Source organism: Amblyraja radiata, chromosome 13 (assembly GCF_010909765.2).
Source record: "Amblyraja radiata isolate CabotCenter1 chromosome 13, sAmbRad1.1.pri, whole genome shotgun sequence".
Classification (NCBI taxonomy): domain Eukaryota; kingdom Metazoa; phylum Chordata; class Chondrichthyes; order Rajiformes; family Rajidae; genus Amblyraja; species Amblyraja radiata.
In genome coordinates, this window is record NC_045968.1 from 32,482,636 (window position 1) to 32,502,410 (window position 19,775).

General features: G+C 43.1%; 1 protein-coding gene across 1 annotated transcript in view; it reads right to left on the reverse strand.

Annotated features, from left to right (window-relative positions):
* ephb1 (EPH receptor B1) overlaps positions 1–19,775 on the reverse strand; it is a 413,679-nt gene that overhangs the window by 295,688 nt on the left and 98,216 nt on the right. The window contains exon 2 of the mRNA XM_033031666.1: positions 10,682–10,746. Coding sequence (XP_032887557.1) covers positions 10,682–10,746 — 65 coding nt within the window. The remainder of the gene's footprint in view (positions 1–10,681; positions 10,747–19,775) is intronic.

Sequence of the window (19,775 nt, forward strand, 5' to 3'; positions counted from 1 at the left end):
GTTTACCGAAGGACCATGAATAATATCTTGGCACTGACTGGTTACGAAAGAAAATACTTTTTCGGCAGACAGTATAATCAAATTTCCTGCCTCTCTGTGTTAGACAATGCGGAGGCTCATATCATGTTCCATGCTGGATTTCTGTGTAACGATGATCCAACTTGCTTCAAGACATTGCATAAACTACATCATCGCAGAGAAACATTGTAATGGGCCTGTCCCACTTAGGCGACATTTTAGGTGACTGCAGGAGACTATGCAGTCGCCACATGTTCGTAGGTGGCTGCCTGGCCATCGCCTTCATGGTCGTGAGGAGTTCCCATATTCTGGGAATTAGTCACGGCCTCGTTATAGTCGCCGCAAATTTTTCAACATGTTGAAAAATTAGCGGCAACTAGAATGAGGCCACCATGGAGAATAGAGAAAATTCTTGTGCCGTAGGTGGGTCGCCAACGGTCGAAGGAATTTAATTGGCTCATTGGGAGAAAGAAAACATAAGCAGTAGTTTTCAGAACCAAGGATAACCGACCGGTAATGTCAAATGTCCGCCGAGCTTCACAGCTGTGTATCTCTGGCTTCTTGAAAGTTGGCTCCACTGCTTCTCCCCCTTTCTCCCCCCTCTCCCCCCCTCTTTTAAAGGTCTTACCGTACACTGTGCTTTAGCCATGTTAATTACAGTGCGAACCTTCGTATTCATCGCGGTGTGTGCCTGTATCACCTTGGCTTTGCACCGTGTGAATTTGACTCAGACAGCGCTCCCCCGCCTGCCCTGTCCCCTGCCTGCATAACGGGCTGGTGAAGGGGGGGTAGGGGGGAGGGGGTGGTGTGTGTGTGTGTGTGTGTGTGTGTGTGTGTGTGTGTGTGTGTGTGTGTGTGTGTGTGTGTGTGTGTGTGTGTGTGTGTGTGTGTGCATTCCATTCTGACAGTCGCCGTTCCAGACACCCCCCCACACCTTGAGATATTCGCTGTAGAAAACCCAGTCAAAGTGGACAAGAACAGGTCTTCAGTCTCAAATGTCTGTCACATAGTCAAAAGTAAACCACACCACAATCAGGAATGTAATGTTCAGTCTTCATAAGGAAGCACAGTCTGGAAAACAGAAGGGCTGTTCTGGTTCAGTGGAGGTTACTGTACACATAAATAACCCGTTTGACCCAACTAATCTATCTTCTAGACACAAGAAAGTTCAGATTCTGGTAAGCAAAAAAAGGCATAAAGTACTGGAGTAACTCAACGGGTATGGCAGCATCTCTGGCAGACATGGAAAGGCATGTTTCGGGTCAGGGTGGAGTTGGAGGGGGGGGCGAGTTCTTTGGCAGATGGGTGGACAAAGGCCAGAGATGAAAAGAAGGCAAAGGGATAAGAGATATGGAGAAACAGTGCAGAAAATACATTATTCCCATTTAGTCTGCGTTGAGTTGCATTGAGCTGAATAAACTGCTGTCATGGTCGGAACCGGCTCTTTTCTGTTTTATTGATTCCTACTCCTTGAATCTCAGACACATTATAAGAGGAAAAACATTGACTAATAATTGCCATAAACAATAGGAGTAAAAGCTAGCTTGCGAAACAACAATTGAATATGATTAATCTCATGATTTGGAGGAACTAAAGAGTTAATACCATGCAGAATATTACAGTTACAAAAGTGCAGATTAAAAAAAAATGAAATGACTTCAACACGGGTAGGTTGGAAGTTCAAGAAGTATGGTTGAAATGCCGGCAAATAGAATAATTTGACATTTGGGATGGCTATTGAAGTACTAATTAACAAGGACTAATTTATAGCAGCATTTATTCTCATTGCGCGTCTTTGGAGTGTATGAGGAAACTGGAACCTGGGGGAAAATGAGGCGGTCACAGGGAAAATGTGAAAACTCCGCACAATCAGCACCTGAGGTCAGGATCGAACCTATGTCGCTGACACTGCGAGACAGAACTCTATCAGCTATGCCATTGTGTCGGTCCTGAATGAAGAACAACTTTTCAAATTTGGGGTGACACAATTTGCATTTTCAGTGACTTTGGGAAGAACAATCTGGCAGAGAAAATTGTGAGTTTTGATAATGATGGCCCACCGGGGAAACTGAGTGACCATGGTCCATCCTCCTGTTCTGTTACCCATGAAGAAAGATCAACATAGAGAAACAACCTCTCACACTCCAAAATCCTGACACCTCCCACAGTAAATGAAGCACTGTTTGCAAGTCTCATTATTGTTTGAATTGTGTGTGCCAAAGTCCCCTGAACAACAGCAAGACCAGCGTCAGACAAGCTGTGCACTGGATGTCGATTGCGGGTTGGCCAGACACCCGGAGAGTCTAGTATTTCCTCACAGACTGCCTCAGGATCATTCCAAATCATCTAGCCAGGCAGATACGTGTGTGTTTTAATGTTTTTTTGGGAAAGACGGCATTTTCCCCAGTTCTATCCTGAACTATAAGCAGCGGGATCCAAAAAACAGCAGTGTGTGCAAATGACCAGGACTTTGTAAGATTCTGGAAGCTGGGACGCAGACAACATAGGTTCATAAACTTCAAGCCACTCCTTCAGGGTTAAGATGTTTCTCAGGAGAAATGTGGAATGATGCAGGTTAAGCGGTTTGAGGAGAAGTTTGTTAAATTGAGCTTAAGAGGAATTGTGCAGGGAGCTTGTTAATATAATTAAGGTGTGGGTGCCAAAGGTGAACGACCGACAGTGGCAAGAAAAGGACAGTCAGGATAGGATCCTGGAAGGAAGTTGAGAGCTGCCCAAAGAATGGATCTGATATTCAAACAACCGCAGGTACATCCTCCGCCCACCCCTACACCCACGGCCTGTAAATACACCCTGCCACCCCTACACCCACACAGCCTAACACACACTATCCAATTACCTATATACCACACAGCCTGTGTACACACACACATCAACCACCTCTAACCACACACAGCCTGTACACACACACCCACCAAACCACCCCTACACCCACACAGTGTGTAACACACCCTCACAACCTGTGGGACTTGTCCTTTAACGGACACATCCTATGGGCACACCATTTATTTACCCCTACACCCACAGAAGTTTCCAACACCACAAAGTTAAGCCTCGTTGCCACTCCCTGCTTTCATTGTCTTCCTTCCTGCCCCTCACTCACAGCTTCATTTAGATTATGAATAAAGACTTTATTCATCCACTTAACTTCATCCACTCAGCCAGTGTTGTAGTCAAATACAAATATACAATAGACCACCAGTACCATTATATTACAATACAAATAGATTCCTAGGCTGGTCAGAACCCTGAATAGGTAACGGAGCTTATGTGGACCATGGTTATGCTTCAACAAGTATGCACCAACATCAAGGAGTTATGGTATGTAATAACAGAGGTCAAACTACCACATGGTAGTTTATTTTGCTGCAGAAACAAAGCTTCCAGTTGAATCTCATAATCTTTGCTATTAATCCAATTGAAAAGGACTAACCTCATCTGTCTGAATCACTGAGACCTGTTTACAGGTGGCTGTGACTTCATGAATCTGACCAGAAATATCCTGTATGGATGGGGATAATACGGGACTAAGGAATTCACATGCATTTGAAACAAACGGCACCACTAATTGCATCCTGATAAGATATGAAAGGACACGGCCTTTCATAGAGTTTAGGCTGGATTAAGCCAGGTATTACAAGATTCATAACTGCCTTAAAGCTTCCACCAGGCCCTCCCATTACCTTTCAAAGCCATCAAGGTTAAAGTAAGCCTTCAATTATCTTCTGTCACTGTTTGCCCACTGACAAGCAGGTTAAAGGTCCTTACACGGCGTATAAAATCTGTTAGTTAACTCAGCATGGCTCTGTGTCTCTCTCCCTGCCACCGCTTGTAACGCTTCTTGATTGTGTGAAAGTAGGGGGGGGGATGAATTCCAAAGAATGTGGTAAATGGAAGAAGCACGTGAGAGGGATTTGGTATGAAAAAAGGGAGAGGCCAAAGAGCACCTAATCATTCATCTCAAATTGCTTTGCAATTCAAGCTTTCATTATGTCTTCACGAACAGTCCTTCTCCTTTCAGTCAGTTGGTACCCATTTGTGCAGTACATTGGCAGTATTGTCTTGTCGTGAACAATGGACTGGAGGTAGACAAGGCAGCGAAGCATGCTTATAAAAACAGCTCCACGGTGTGGAGAGGAATTGGCCAGGGACCCTGCTCCTAATTACAACCCAATAATGCCAGCCAGCAGAGAACATGTGCAGAGGTCAATAAAGGGCCAGATAGCGTTAGCATGAAAGACTTGCTGACTCTCGCACTCGAGAACAGTGCTTCTCAACATATTTTTGAACTCGGACCCTTGTGAAAAAAAATGTTGGCCAGTTGTGACACTGTAAGCAGTTTAAAATACACAAGTAATTTGGCCCCAAATTAATCGATTTATTGGTACAGACAGTTGGAATAACACCTCTTAGAGTACGAAGCACTGAGCTTGACAAGTTGCTTCTAATTTTTGGGAGAGATTTATTCAAGAGGTAGGTTCTTTGCATTGGTCCGAAGTTGACCTTCAATAAGATGGATACAAGCCAGCTTTGGCTGACGCATTATGTTTAAACTGAATTACATATTAATAGGCCACAGAAAACCAAATGTTTCTAATAGTAGGATGGTTAGCATGCAAGAAAATATAATGCTAACTAGACGATGTACCTCTCATCCAAACTAAAAGAATTGCTAAGTTCATGACGCTGAACTGGATTCATATTGGAAGCCAGGAGAGCATAAAATTGCTTCCACCCTGCAAGAAGGAGCAATGACTATCAAAAGTGAAGGAAATCATCTAACTACACTGCAGACAATCACCATCTATCAGATAAAACATAGAAAAGATTCTATGCCTGGCATGGAACACGGGAACCTATTTAAGGGCGAGCCGTGTGTTTTCAGCTGCAATCCATTTTCCCCGCCACACTCTCGGGCCGCAAGCCAAAGACTGAAAGACACTGGCCTGATGTAAATCTTAAGATGCAGAGGAGATGAGGCCTACAGAATAGCAGCCCACTCACAGGATTACATCTGGAAGACTGCAGAGTAATAAAACAACCAATACTTAGTCAGGCGTAGCAGAATGTAACAGAAAGCAAGATCTGGTGATTGAAAATACATTTAATGTCCGCTTGATTGAGTTGGTGGATGGACCCAAGATAGAAATGGGCAAATACTGCATCTTGGTCAATTTTCAGATGAAACGTTGAACTGCACATCCCCAGCAGATGTATTTAAATATCCCATGGCAACCAATGGAAGATGACCACAATCCTTTTCTCAGGAGTCCTGGTCAATATCCATCTCTTGAACAGCATTCCCCATGCCAGGGTGTCTGCTCATTTGTCTCACTCCTGTTTGTCAGACCTCGCGAAACGTACACTGATGGGCTGAAGGACTTCCTTCTATGCCAAAGCTGTTCTGTAATTCCACGCTTGCCCATAAACAGTTTGGGTCTACGTTCAAAAATTAATCAGTCAGCCATGAAGAACTCTTGAATGCTCTGATGACGTGTTGTAAATAGCAAGCTTTTGCACTTTCTTCGTTAAATTAACAAGGCTGGTTAGACAATTTTCCCTCTGCTTGCTATTGAACATCAGTAAGATTAATTGCAAACCACAGAAAGAGCAGCACAACTATCTGCCATGTGGAGACTGTAAAAGTATTTGAGGTGATGTTTTCCATCATTTACTGCTCTGCAGATACGTGCATTGAGAAGTAACTTTAATAATGTGTCTGTGTGAGGAGAAAATCGACACTTGGAGACCGATCTATTGGTAGGCTGAACATCTCCAAGCTGTTAATGCAATATGTTGAAATGTCACCTCGAAAAGCTGTGTCACTAATGCTTTTAAATCCCGTCCTCTAAAACGACACAACCACAAACCCATCTAGCAAAGTGGTTTACTTTCTGTCAGTAACATATCAATCTAAAATTAATCATTAGCTTGCAATCCAAAATCGCCCTTGTATCTCCTCTGTAGGCTGGTAAATTACACCAGACAGTGGTCCTGCCACGCGAGGACTTCGCCGACACTTCACCCACACTTGTGCAGGCGGCAACGGGCAGCCCCACAAGTACATTTCCAGCAGCGGTGGTAGATATCAGTCTTCGATTACAGAATCAGAGGGTCAGAAACATAATTCGCATACAATTACACAGGGTTGTCAGAACACATCACCAAAACTCCAGGCTCCATGTCGAAAAATCTGTGATAATCATCAGGGCCCCTCAGCATGCTCCTATTCCTTCATTTTTTTATAGCCACTCAGCATCTCCTCGCTGAGGTCAAATCCTTTCTATCACAGTATCTCCCCTGTGATATTTGTTATCCTTCCACACCTCTTATAGAGTCATCGGGTCCTACAGCAAGGATACGGGGCCCTTTGGCCCAACGTCCCATCCACACTAGTCCCACCTGCCAGTGTTTGGCCTATATCCCTCTAAACCTTTCCTATTCCCATACCTGTCTAAATGTTTCTTAAACATTGTGATAGTACCTGCCTCAGCTACCTCCTCCAGCAGCTTGTTGCATTCATCTACCAGCCTTTGTGTAAAATAGTTGCCCCATAGGTTCCAATTAAATCTTTCCCCCTCACCTTAAACCCAAGTCCTCTGGTTCTTGATTCTCCTAATAGAATCATAGAAATATAGAAAAAAGGTGCAGGAGTAGGCCATTCGGCCCTTCAATATTGATCATGGCTGATCATCCAAAATCAGTACCCCGTTCTTGCGTTTCCCCCCATGTCCCTTGATTCTGTTAGCCCTAAGAGCTAAATCTAACTCTTTCTTGAAAATATCCAGTGAATTAGCCTCCACTGCCTTTTGTGGCAGAGAATTCCACAGATTCAGAGCTCCCTGGGTGAAAAAGCTTTTCCTCATCTCAGTCCTAAATGGCCTACCCCTTATTCTTAAACTGTGACCCCTGGTTCTGGACTCTCCCAACATGGGGAACATTTTTCCTGCATCTAGCCTGTCCAATCCCTTAATAATTTTATATGTTTCTATAAGATCCCCTCTCATTCTTCTAAATTCCAGTGAATACAAGCCCAGTTGTACCATTCTTTCATCATATGTTAGTCCCGCCATCAATTAACCTGGTGAACCTACACTGCACCCCCTCAATAGCAAGAATGTCCTTCCTCAAATTAGGAGACCAAAACTGCACACAATATTTCAGGTGTGGTCTCATCAGGGCACTGTACAACTGCAGTGGGACCTCCTTGCCCCTAAACTCAAATCCTTATTTGGCTAAATTGCACAGATGGGCTGATTAATCTTTTGGCTTAATCTGGCTAAAATTGTGCATTTACCCAATCTATTCCTCTCATGACCTTGTACAATTATAAAATTATCCCTCATCCTCCTGCACTCCTAAGCTATCTCTCCTTGGATTCTATGCAATCTCATCTTCCAGAGCAGCCAACCATGGTCAAATGTCTTGGTGAAATCCAGATACGTCTAAAGCTCTGCCGCCATCAACCTTTTTGGCCACATCTTAAAAAAACAATAACATTTGTGAGACATAATCTCCTATGTAGAAAACCCTACTGACTATCCCTAATCAGCCTCTGTCCATCTAACTGCATGGATATCTTATCCCTCAGTATCCTTTCCGACCACAGATATTAAACTCATTGGCCTGTAGTTCCCAGGCATTTCCCTGCAGATTCCCAGGCTTTCCTCTGCTATTCCTCTGTCCTCCTTTTCCTTTACGTTTGTCCCTGAATCATCATTGAGAAGAAAGACCATCAATCTGAAACATTAACTGTCCCCACAAATGCTACCTGACCTACTAAGGATGCCCACAAGTTTCCATTAGTCTTGATCAGTCTTCCAGAATTTTGTTAGCTTTTTGGTCACAATGAATGTGCACCCTAACATCTCTCTGCACTGGTATGGATCCTGTCATTCACTGTATATTTTCCTCATACACATGAATTCTCAAGTGCAACATCTCACATTTGTCCAGTTTAAACTCCACTAGCTATTAGCTCCACTAAATCCACTAGATATATCATTTGACAACCTTCCTCACTATCTACAACTTCAATGTTTTATTACTCGAATACACATATGCAAACATACAAATCAGCCCATCTACATTTTCATCCAAATTATTTATATCTAATCATAGAGGTTCCAGCACTGTTCCTCAGGGTGGATCACTGGTGCTAATGAGTACAGGTCCAATCTGCTCCATCTTTCCGCATCTGTCAATGCTTAATCCAAGAATCATTCAAGCGAACCTTCACTGCACTGCCTCCAAGACAAATAAATCCTCCTTTAAAGGATTTCAAGATCTGAAGGGTTCTGATCTAAAGGCACTATATCCATATTCTCCAGCGATGCTGCCTGGCCCGCTGAGTTATTTTATCATTTTGTGTCTTTAGTATAAACCAGCATCTGCAGTTCCTTTTTATTACATCATCTTTCCTTAAATATGGAGATCAGAACTCTGTACTATGGGAGCAGTTTCACCAGCACCCTATAAAACTGCATCAAAACTTGTTACTATTGGTTTACTCCAGAGCTCCCCCAAACCAATAAAGCCAAATATTCCATTATTATCCTTCCTAATTACTTCCATTATTCCATTAAAATATATTCAAATTACTCAAACACTTTTTTTAAATCACAAAACAGTATAGTCTCACTTCTTTGTTTTGTCATTGCTTCATCTGCCAACATATTGCTTATTCTCTTAACCTACGTAGGCTCTTTGTATTCTTCTCACAACTTGCTTACCCACTTATCAGCCAGCATGACCACAATATATGTAGCCCCTTCATCCAACTCATTTATATAGTTAATAAATGCCAACGCTCCACTACTAACTGTCGCACCCCACTAGTTAGTGATTGCCAATTGGAAAATGAGCCACTTATCCCAGCTATTTCCTATACCGCTTACAGCAGCACCGTGGCACAAGGGCAGTATAGTGGCACAGTTGGTACAGTCATTGCCTCACAACACCAGGGACTCAGGTTAGATCCTGACCTTGGGTGCTGTGTCCATGTGGAGTTTGCTCGTTCTCCCTGTGACCACTTGGGTTCCTTCCAGGTGCTCATGTTTCCTTCCATATCCCAAAGACATGAGGTTTTGTAAATCATTTACTGTCTGTAACTTGCCCCTAGTGTGTAGGGAGTGGATGAGAAAGTGGGATAACATAGAGCTGGGTGAATGGGTGATCAACGGTCGATGTGGACTCGGTGGGCCAAAGGACCCGTTTCCATGCTGTTTCTTCAAACTATTTGTTTACTAATTACCATTATACATTTTTAATGGTGATTTATTAATCATCAATCCATACAATCTCCGACTCCAGTGACTCTTAAGCTTCAAGTACAGTGCAAGACTGTGTAAATAAATAATTAAAACCATTCACTGTATAGAGTAGACAAACGTCAGTTTAACATCTCCAAAACAATGTATCAGAGACTGCTGCACTCCCATGGTACTGCTCTGAAGTGGTCGCTTTGATTTGATTTGGAGTTTCTGCAGTGAGACAATGAGTGGGACCACCGTGCCAAAGCTGGCATTATCAGTTGCCAAATTAAGGAAAGAGTCCCATAGTTGTTGCAATATCCACAGAGTTCACTTTGTAAAATATATCCAAACACAGTCGAATGGAGGACAACAGTGTTACACCTGGATGTTGTCTATGCTGAAGGTTGCATCTTTTTATCCGGTCTGGGCAATGCAACAGACATGGTCCTTTACCATCTCCCCGCCAATTACACGGATAACATTTGCCAGGTGCAGGGTTTCCATAAGGCTCTGCTGAGACGGAATTCCAAGCATGATGCTTTGTTAGAATGAAGAATAAAGATAATTACTGTTTTCACATCTAGTGAAGTGCACCGATTTAATGATAGGTTTGAAGATATTCAAGTAGTTCTATCTTTTCAGTTCTTTGGCAGCATCTTTGCACCAATTATATCAAAGGAAAGTGAATATTCTGCTCCCCCTTCTGTTTTCTCTGCAGGGTAAGCAGCACAGCTCAGAGCAGAGCAGAGCTGTTGCTTGTTTGCTCAGTTCTCCTCGAGGAGGAGATGTTGGACTTGGAGGAAGCACAACTTGCTTTCACCACAATGCTCTTGGGATTAATGGTGCTAAATTAGTGGTACAAACCATAAACATATCACTTATATTCTCATGAGCATAGTGATCTGACTGTACTGAAATGCTAAAACACTATTTAGATTAAGAACTACAGGGGAAACAAGCAAGGGAACATCATCTTAAAGCACAGTAACAACTTTTCGTTCTAGAGTAATAAGATCATGAGCTCTCTGCCCCACAACAAAAAACTGGATGCAACACACAATTGGAGGTTTTAAGTTCAAAGTCATCAGTTTGGCACTAAACAGGCATTATGTTGAAGGAAAATATCTTGATGTCCTGCCCAATACTCACCATCACATTGTTCAACCAAATATTGCTCAAAAATGGAGATGTACCACAATATCTTTTAATGATGCTTTACTGAATGCCAATTTTGAAATAATTAGATGGCTATAAATTGTTTTGCAGTGTCTTATCAATGACTGGCTGTCTGTCCTCCTGGCTCCCACTCAATACTCATCTCCACATACATCCTCCCACTTACAAAGATGCACCATTGTTGTCAAATACACCGTGGTCTGAATTGTTCTTACCCCAGTAGAAGGAAATGCTGTCCAACCCAGTTCAGCCGTGGCTATCCGAGTGTCCAACAGGGTCTCTGAAAGACAAAGAAGACAACTGGTTAACCATTGAATGTCAATCCAGTGAGGTTGCAGTTCTGTTGATGAAACGTATCCACGGCATCACTTAGCTCGCTCTGATAAGCTGAGTTACCTGGAAGTCTTTGACAATCGGGGTGGAACCAACACTCTACAATCTTCGATCGGCTTCAATCTGGATCACTAATCTGGGTTTTATTTTAGTGACAGATGCCAATTTTCACATTAAATGGCAAGGATTTGGACATCCAAGGTGAAATTGTGAATGGGGATTAAGTGATTAACCATAGGTTGAGACCAGGGTGTGGCAGCTTAGCCTGTTAAATTACCAAACTGATGATTTGGAAACAAAGTTCAAATTCCCGCACAACAGGTGGCATTTTAAATCTACTTATCAGGGATAATAGGGAACATGAAGGAATTTCATGAACTGGTTTAGTTTAGATTAGATGAGTTTAGAGATACAGCGCGGAAACAGGCCCTTCGGCCCACCGAGTCCACACTGACCTGCGATCCCTGCACATTAACACTACCTTACATGTACTAGGGATAATTTACATTTATGCCAAGCCAATTAACCTACAAACCTGTACGTCTCTGGAGTGTAGGAGGAAACCGAAGATCTCGGAGAAAACCCACACAGTCACGGGGAGAACATACAGACTCCATACAGACAGCCCCCGTAGCCGGGATAGAATCACGTCCTGGTGCTGCAAGAGCTGTAAGGCAGCAACTCTACCGCTGCGCCATCTTGCCGTGGTTCACTAATGTTCTGACAGGAAAGACCATGTCTTTGTTCAGTTCTGACCTATGTATACATGATTCTCCAGCCACACACTAAAGGCCCTGTCCCACTTACATGTCCTTGGCACGCAAATTACGTGACCTCGTCGTCGCATTCAGGCGCACGGGCATCGTGTGGCCGCACGGGGCCGGTCCCACTGAGAAGCGCGGAGGGGTATGGAGTTGTGCGTGGTATACTGTGGCGCTCCGGGATTTTGGACCGAACAAAATCTTTGCGCGCAACCGGCCTGTTGCGTAACTGACGGCCAAAGTGGGACAGGCCCAAGACCCTGGCACGACGCAATGTCTCACCTCCAACAGCAGCAGAAGCAGGCAAACAATCGTCGAACTCGGCCTGGGGCTCTCGGCAGTTGCGGATCCAGTCCGCCCCCACTTCTACTCCCAGAGCGGGGCCAAGAAAATTGAAGATAGACACAAAATGCAGGAGTAACTCAGTGGGACCGGTAGCATCTCTGGAGAGAAGGAATGGATGACGTTTTGGGTCAAGACCCTTCTTCCAGACTGAAGAAGGGTCTCTACCCGAAACATCACCCATTGCTTCTCTCCAGAAATGCTGCCGGTCCCGCTGAGTTACTCCAGCATTTTGTGTCCATCTTCAAATGACGTCATGCGCTCCAGACGGCCGTGCGGGCGCATGAAGACGCGCGCGACCTTCGCGGGACCGTCGCGCCTCAATGCGACGACGAGGTCGCGTAATTAGCGTGCCAAGGACACGCAAGTGGGACAGGGGCTTTAGTGTTTGCCTTTCATTTCGTTTCTGGAATGACAGAGTAAAGCACCCTGACTGAGGGACAAATTTCAAATCTGTAAATACTTCCTGTGATTCAATTTGAAACTAAAAATTGCATTCAGAGTCCAAATGAGACAACCTCCAAGCTGAGAGCCCGAGTCATGGGATGGAAGATAGATACAAATTGCTGGAGTAACTCAGCGGGACAGGCAGCATCTCTGGAGAGAAGGAATGGGAGACCCTTCTTCAGACTGTGGAACCACACAAAGCAGTGATCCAAGTTGTGATCCAAGCTGTCAGCATCCTCAGCTCTCCAAACAGTTCCCAGGACTGGTGCCATGACCCCGCCATTTCTCTGACAATGAGAATACAAGTAACACTGAAGACTAGCCCTGTGTAGTTCATTGTCATCATATAGGAGGCTCTTAATGAATTAAAGGTACAAGGAAGACAAAAATCCTAGCAAAATGTCAGAACTCAAATTTCCCATAGGGTTCTAAGAATCTAGATGATTTGAATCTAGAAGCTGGGCACATAAGGAACTAAAAAATCAGCTACACCTAAAAAAAACACCTTACTCCAGTCCTCGTGCACAAGGGTCGCCGACAGTGATTGCAGATATTCTGGGCAGTTTATCGTATGATCTCATCATAAATCATCCCGCTCCCAATGTTCAGAGCTCACTGGCTTCCCAAATCAATTGGAAAGCAAACTGACTTGCCATTGACCAACTAATTGATTTTGAGTGCCAATCACAAAGCAATTTTGCTTTAACTTAACCATATGCATAACTAACAACATTCAAAGAAAATAAACCCACAGCATAAAATTATTTTTGAACTACTTTATTTTCCTATGATGTCATAGAAACATAGAAAATAGGTGCAGGAGTAGGCCATTCGGCCCTTCGAGCTAGCACCGACATTCATTATGATCATGGCTGAAATCAGTACCCTGTTCCTGCTTTCACCCCACATCCCTTGATTCTGTTAGCCCAAAGAGCTATATCTAACTCTCTCTTGAATACATCCAGTGGATTGGCCTCCACTGCCTTCTGTAGCAGAGAGTTCCACAAATTCACAACTCTCTGGGAGAAAATGTTTTTCCTCAACTCAGTCCTAAATGGCCTATCCCTTATTCTTAAACTGTGACTCCTGGTTCTGGACCCCAACATCGGGAACATTTTTCCTGCATCTAGCCTGTCCAATCGCTTAAGAATTTTATATGTTTTTAAAGATTCCCTCGCAACCTTCTAAATTATATTAAATTAAATTGAATATAAGCCTAGTCAATCCATTCTTTCATTATATGTCAGTCCCGCCATCCCGGGGAATTAACCTGATGAACCTATGCTGCATTCCCTCAATAGCAAGAATGTCCTTCCTCAAATTAGGAGCCAAAACTGCACACAATACTCCAGGTGTGGTCTCACCAGGGCCCTGTACAACTGCTTGCTCCTATACGCAAATCCTCTCGCTATGAAAATACTGATGCCCTTCACTATTTATGTTTGACCATGTTGACTATTTTCAATGACTGAGCAACAAGTCTGCTTTCAGACTAAGATGCAAAGACCGACAACATTTTGTGAAAATATGTTTTCCTTGATCTCTGAGCCCAGCTTTTGACCTGTGATCATAGCTCGTAGTTCCCACCCTTTGAAATATCCACCCAGCCTCTTCCCTGTCAAGTAACTTTCAAACTACTTATTTCAGGGGATTCACTCCTCATTATTTTTCAGAATGCAGTTTAGTCTTCTGAAATTCTCCTTGTTGAACAATGCCCTTAACCCAGGGTTCAGGATATGAACCTCTGTTGAACTCCGTATGAGACAAGTATTTTGTCATTATTTAATGGCACCAAACTATAGATAGTACTCCAGACACAGTCTCACCACGGTCCAATTTAACTACAGCAGGTCTTCCATGTTATTACCCTCTTTTATCACGGCTAAATATTGTTTAGCCCTAAATGCTTGCTCTCTTTCCCCAGACTTCACACAGTATGCGCATTAGGACAGGTCCATGTGAATACCAACAATCCTCAGCCTGACAAATGAAACAGCGCCAGGCCTGTGAAGGTGAGCAAGCAGCCAGTTTGCTGAGCATTTGTTCCTGTCCCACCAGTTCAGCATGCAAATTACAAAGTGTATGCCAGAAGTATGTATCTTCTGATGCTGCTTTGGTCAATATTGCTTAATATTCCTTAAAGTAGTCCATGTTAATTTGGTTCAGAGGATGGATGAGCCGTGCCTTTCTACTGGCCCATCGTTGTGCAACATGTAAAGGATGTTGATTCGGTCCCTGCTCTGTTGAGGAGCCAAGGTGAAGACAGCAATAGTCGGAGGAGTGGGACAATAGGAAGGGGCAGGACTTCAAACCTCATAGCCAATGGAGGTGGGCAGTGGGGGGTCCACTGGGAAAATCAGATGGAAGGGTGTCAGATTAGAGTGGTGCATGGATGGATGTGTTCCAGGTGAGGATTGTAAGCTTTGTGGAGGACTATGTAGGGTGGAAAGCAATAGGTACCTGCTCAACTAGGTTTCCCAGCACTAACCTGGGAAGCTCTGATAGTCCTGACCCTGTCTGCACTGGTCATACCATAGCTGTGTTCACTGATGATGGGGGCAGTCCATCGCTGCCAGGGAGATTACTGAGGGAGTGACAATGTAACGAATGTAAATGTTTATTGTTTAGTTTTACAGTCGTTTATAGTCACGTGTACCGAGATACAGTGATTGTGAGTGGGATATTTGTTATTCTGAATGTATTGGGAAGGGTGATGGGTTGTATATATGACTAAGAGATACTGTATAGTATATGAGGGGGTTTTTTAAAACTTTTTTTCTCTCTTTTTTTGCATGGCTTTGTAAATATTTGATTAGTGTATAAATGTAAATAATTTGGTGTACATATAGCTGCTGGTGTACATATGGTGTACATATAGCTGCTAAATTTGTATAAGACAATTATAAGGAGTTGAATAAGGGGTGGGAATTAATAAGCTTTGGCTTCTTCCTGCTCCTTTTCGGACACATACAATTTCATTTATTTATAGATATTGTTTATTTCACTTTATAAATATTCTTGTTTTGTTTTTTCTATGCTGTTTCACTTGCTTTTTATTCTTTTATTCTGTTCGCAATAAAGAATTAAATAAATAAATAGATAAACAGTGAAAAACTTTTGTTGCATGCTCTCCAGTCAGCAGAAAGACAATACATGATTCCAATCGAGCCATTTACAGTGTATAGATTTAAGAGTGTAGAGTGATTGTAATATATGATTGCAGATCCGCTTTTGTGGCGAGCCCGCAAATAGTCGCCTGGGTTTTGGCGCCATCTTGGAAGCATCTTTGAGGGTCAACCAAGTTCAGAGGCCTGAGCTCAAACACTTAGGTCACAGTCTATTCAGTACTAAAGGACTGCTGTATTGTCACCCTGATGAAGTATTAAACGGTGCAAGATTACCAGCAGACACAAGGTGTTGCAGATGCTGGAATCTGGAGCAAAATAAAATTACTGACACTCTTCCAAAAACTAGCAATGGATGTATCTGGCACTCCAGCCAAAATTTGTGACTCAGCCATGGGAACAAATGAACTAATCACACCCATAATTCAATTTGAGGCAATTCAGCCAAAATAACATGTAAAGAATGTTGCATAGAAAAGCAACAGAAGAGATTGTTCTGGCGTTTACTTCTGGCATATACCTTTGTCATTGTATGCACCCTACATCATTGACTCTTGTTTTTATCATTTTCAGGCCCTCCGAAGTGCACAACTTTGGCAGCTCCATCGCAAGTCTCAACAGGAGCCTTATGGGCAACACCTGTTCTCAGTTGCAGGCCTTCCTTACACACAAATACACGTTCATCCATGTACCTAGACGTGACACAATGGTTAATCAGAAGCATTTGCGTCATTAAACTGCTGTGATTAAAACCTATTTTCCAACTCCTAATTACTAACTCCGAAACTCAATCGGACTTTTTATTTGTGCATGTGCCAGTATAATGAGTGGCACTTCTGCTTAGCGGACTCCAGTGGGAGATTACAGAGATAATCTGGGTTCACATCAGCTGGTGTGCCAAACAGCTGTTAGCAAGAGAGGGCACCATCCCATATGTCTGAGAGGATTTGAACCCAAATCTCCAGACCCTGTGACGAAATGCAGCAATCTTCTTCCAGAATCATTTAAATGTGCCCGTCTCAAAAAAGCTACAAGACACTGCTGCTGTTATTTCTTCTCTCATTTATTTTGTCTAAACTGCTTTTTATTTGGTATTGTGGTTAATTTGTATTAATTATAGAGTTCAAATCTCAGGGTCAGCACTTAAGAGCAAGGAAACAGGCCCTTCAGCCCAATACATCCATGCACACAGCAGGCTTACCAAACGAGTACCAGTGGTCTACTGCAGGCCATATCCCTCCAAACCTTTCCTGTCCATGTATCTAAGTGTCCTTTAAATGTTGTAACCATACCCACTTCTACCACTTCCTTTGGCTTCTCATTGCAGACACCCACCACCTTCTGTGTAAAAAGTTTTCCCTCAGGTCCTCCTAAAATATTTACCCTCTCATATTAAACCTATTTAAATATTTAAACCGAGATTTAAAGACCACGTGGGTGAACTCCAAAAATTGTTCATCCCTGTCTGGCGAGAAAATAAAATGGTGGAAGGCGGTTCAACCGTGGCTAATGAGGGAAATCAAGGATAGTGTTAAATCCAAGGAAAAGGCATATAAATTGGCTAGAGGAAGCAGCAAACCGGAGGACTGGGAGTAATTTAGAGCTCAATGGAGGAGGACAAAGGGGTAAATTAAGAGGGGGGAATAGAACGTGAAAGAAAGCTTGCAAAGAATATAAAGACTGACTCTAAAAGCTTTGTTAGATATGTAAAAGGGAAAAGATTGGTGAAGACAAATGTAGGTCCCTTATAATCAGAGACAGGTGAATTTATAATGGGAAACAAAGAAATGGCAGAACAGTTAAACAAGTACTTTGGTTCTGTTTTCACTAAGGAAGACACAAACAATCTCCCAGAAACACTACGGGACCAAGGATCTAGTGTGAGGAAGGAACTGAAGGGAATCCATATTAGTCAGGAAATGGTGTTAGGTAAACTGTTGGGACTGAAGGCAGATAAATCCCCAGGACCTGATGGTCTGCATCCCAGAGTACTCAAGGAGGTGGCCCTAGAAATCGTGGATGCATTGGTGACCATTTTCCAATGTTCTCTCAACTCCTGTGGACTGGTGGGTAACCAATGTACCCCAACTTTTTAAGAAACGAGGGAGAGAGAAAACGGGGAAATTATAGACCAGTTAGCCTTACATCAGTAGTGGGGAAGATGCTTGAGTCGATTGTTAAAGATGTTATAGCAGCGCATTTGGAAAGCAGTGACAGGATCGGTCAAAGTCAGCATGGATTTATGAAGGGGAAATCATGCTTGACTAATCTTCTGGAATTTTTGAAAATGTAACAAGTAGAATGGACAAGAGTGTACCAGTGGATGTGGTGTATCTGGACTTTCAAAAAGCATTTGACAAGGTCCCACACAAGAGATTAGTGTGCAAAAAGAGACCACGTGGTATTGGGGATAGGTTATTGAGATGGATAGAGAACTGGTTGGCAGACAGGAAGTAAAGATCTGGGAATAACTGTGCATAGTTCCCTGAAAGTGGAATCTCATGTAGATAGGGTGGTAAAGAAAGCTTTTGGTGTGCTGGCCTTTATAAATCAGAGCATTGAGTATAGAAGTTGGGATGTAATGTTAAAATTGTACAAGGCATTGGTGAGGCCAATTCTGGAGTATGGGGTACAATTTTGGTCGCCTAATTATAGGAAGGATGTCAACAAAATAGAGAGAGTACAGAGGAGATTTACTAGAATGTTGCCTGGGGTTCAGCAACTAAGTTACAGAGAAAGGTTGAACAAGTTAGGGCTTTATTCTTTGGAGCGCAGAAGGTTAAGGGGGGACTTGATAGAGGTCTTTAAAATGATGAGAGGGATAGACAGAGTTGACGTGGATAAGCTTTTCCCACTGAGAGTAGGGAAGATTCAAACAAGGGGACATGACTTGAGAATTAAGGGACAGAAGTTTAGGGGTAACATGAGGGGGAACTTCTTTACTCAGAGAGTGGTGGCTGTGTGGAATGAGCTTCCAGGGAAGGTGGTGGAGGCAGGTTCGTTTTTATCATTTAAAAATAAATTGGATAGTTATATGGACGGGAAAGGAATGGAGGGTTATGGTCTGAGCGCAGGTATATGGGACTAGGGGAGAATACGTGTTCGGCACGGACTAGAAGGGTCGAGATGGCCTGTTTCCGTGCTGTAATTGTTATATGGTTATATGGTTAAAGAGTAGGAATTAACTATTCACAATGGCAGGCAGTGACTAGTGAGGTGCCGCAAGGCTCGGTGCTGGGACACCAGTTATTTACAATATATATTAACGATTTAGACGAGGGAATTAAATGTGACATCTCCAATTTTGCGAATGACACAAAGCTGGGTGGCAGTGTGAGCTGCGATGAGGATGCTATGAGGCTGCAGGGTGACTTGGATAGGTTGGGTGAGTGGGCACATGCATGACAGATGCAGTATAATGTGGATAAATGTGAAGTTAGCCACTTTGGTTGCAAGAATAGGAAGGCAGATTATTATATGAATAGTGTCAGATTAGTAAAATGGGAGATGCAACAAGGCCTGGGTGTGTTGTACTTCAGTCACTGAAAGTAAGCATGCAGGTACAGCAGGCAGTGAAGAAAGCTAATGGCATGTTGGCCTTCATTACGAGTGGGTTTGAGTTTAGGAGCAAGGAGGTCCTACTGCAGTTGTACAGGGCCCTGGTGAGACCGCACGTAGAGTATTGTGTGCAATTTTGGTCTCCTAATTTGAGAAAATACACTATTGCTATTGAAGGAGTGTAGCTTAGGTTCACCAGCTTAATTCCTTGGATGTCGGGAATGACATATGATGAAAGAATGGGTTGACTGGGCTTGTATTCACTGGAATTTAGGATGAGATAGAAACATATAAAATTCTTAAAGGATTGGACAGGCTCGATGCAGGAAATATGTTCCCGATGTTGGGGGAGTCCAGAACCAGGAGTCACAGTTTAAGAATAAGGGGTTGGCCAATTAGGACTGAGATGAGGACAAACTTCTTCACCCAGAGAGTTATGAATCTGTGGAATTCTCTACCACAGAAGACAGTGGATGCCAATTCACTAGATGTTTTCGAGAGAGTTAGATCTAGCTCTTAATGCTAAAGGAATCAAGGGATATGGGGAAAAAGCAGGAATGGAGTACACATTTTAGATGATCACAGGTGAATGGTCTTCCCTGTGCCTTTTCCGGTTTGTATCCAGTTGTAATAGTTCAGGAACTCAACACATCATCTGTGGGGTGAAATATACTGACGATGTTCGAGTTAGGACCCCACCCAAAAGGTTTCGACCCAAAATGTTGACCCTCCATCTCTCTCCA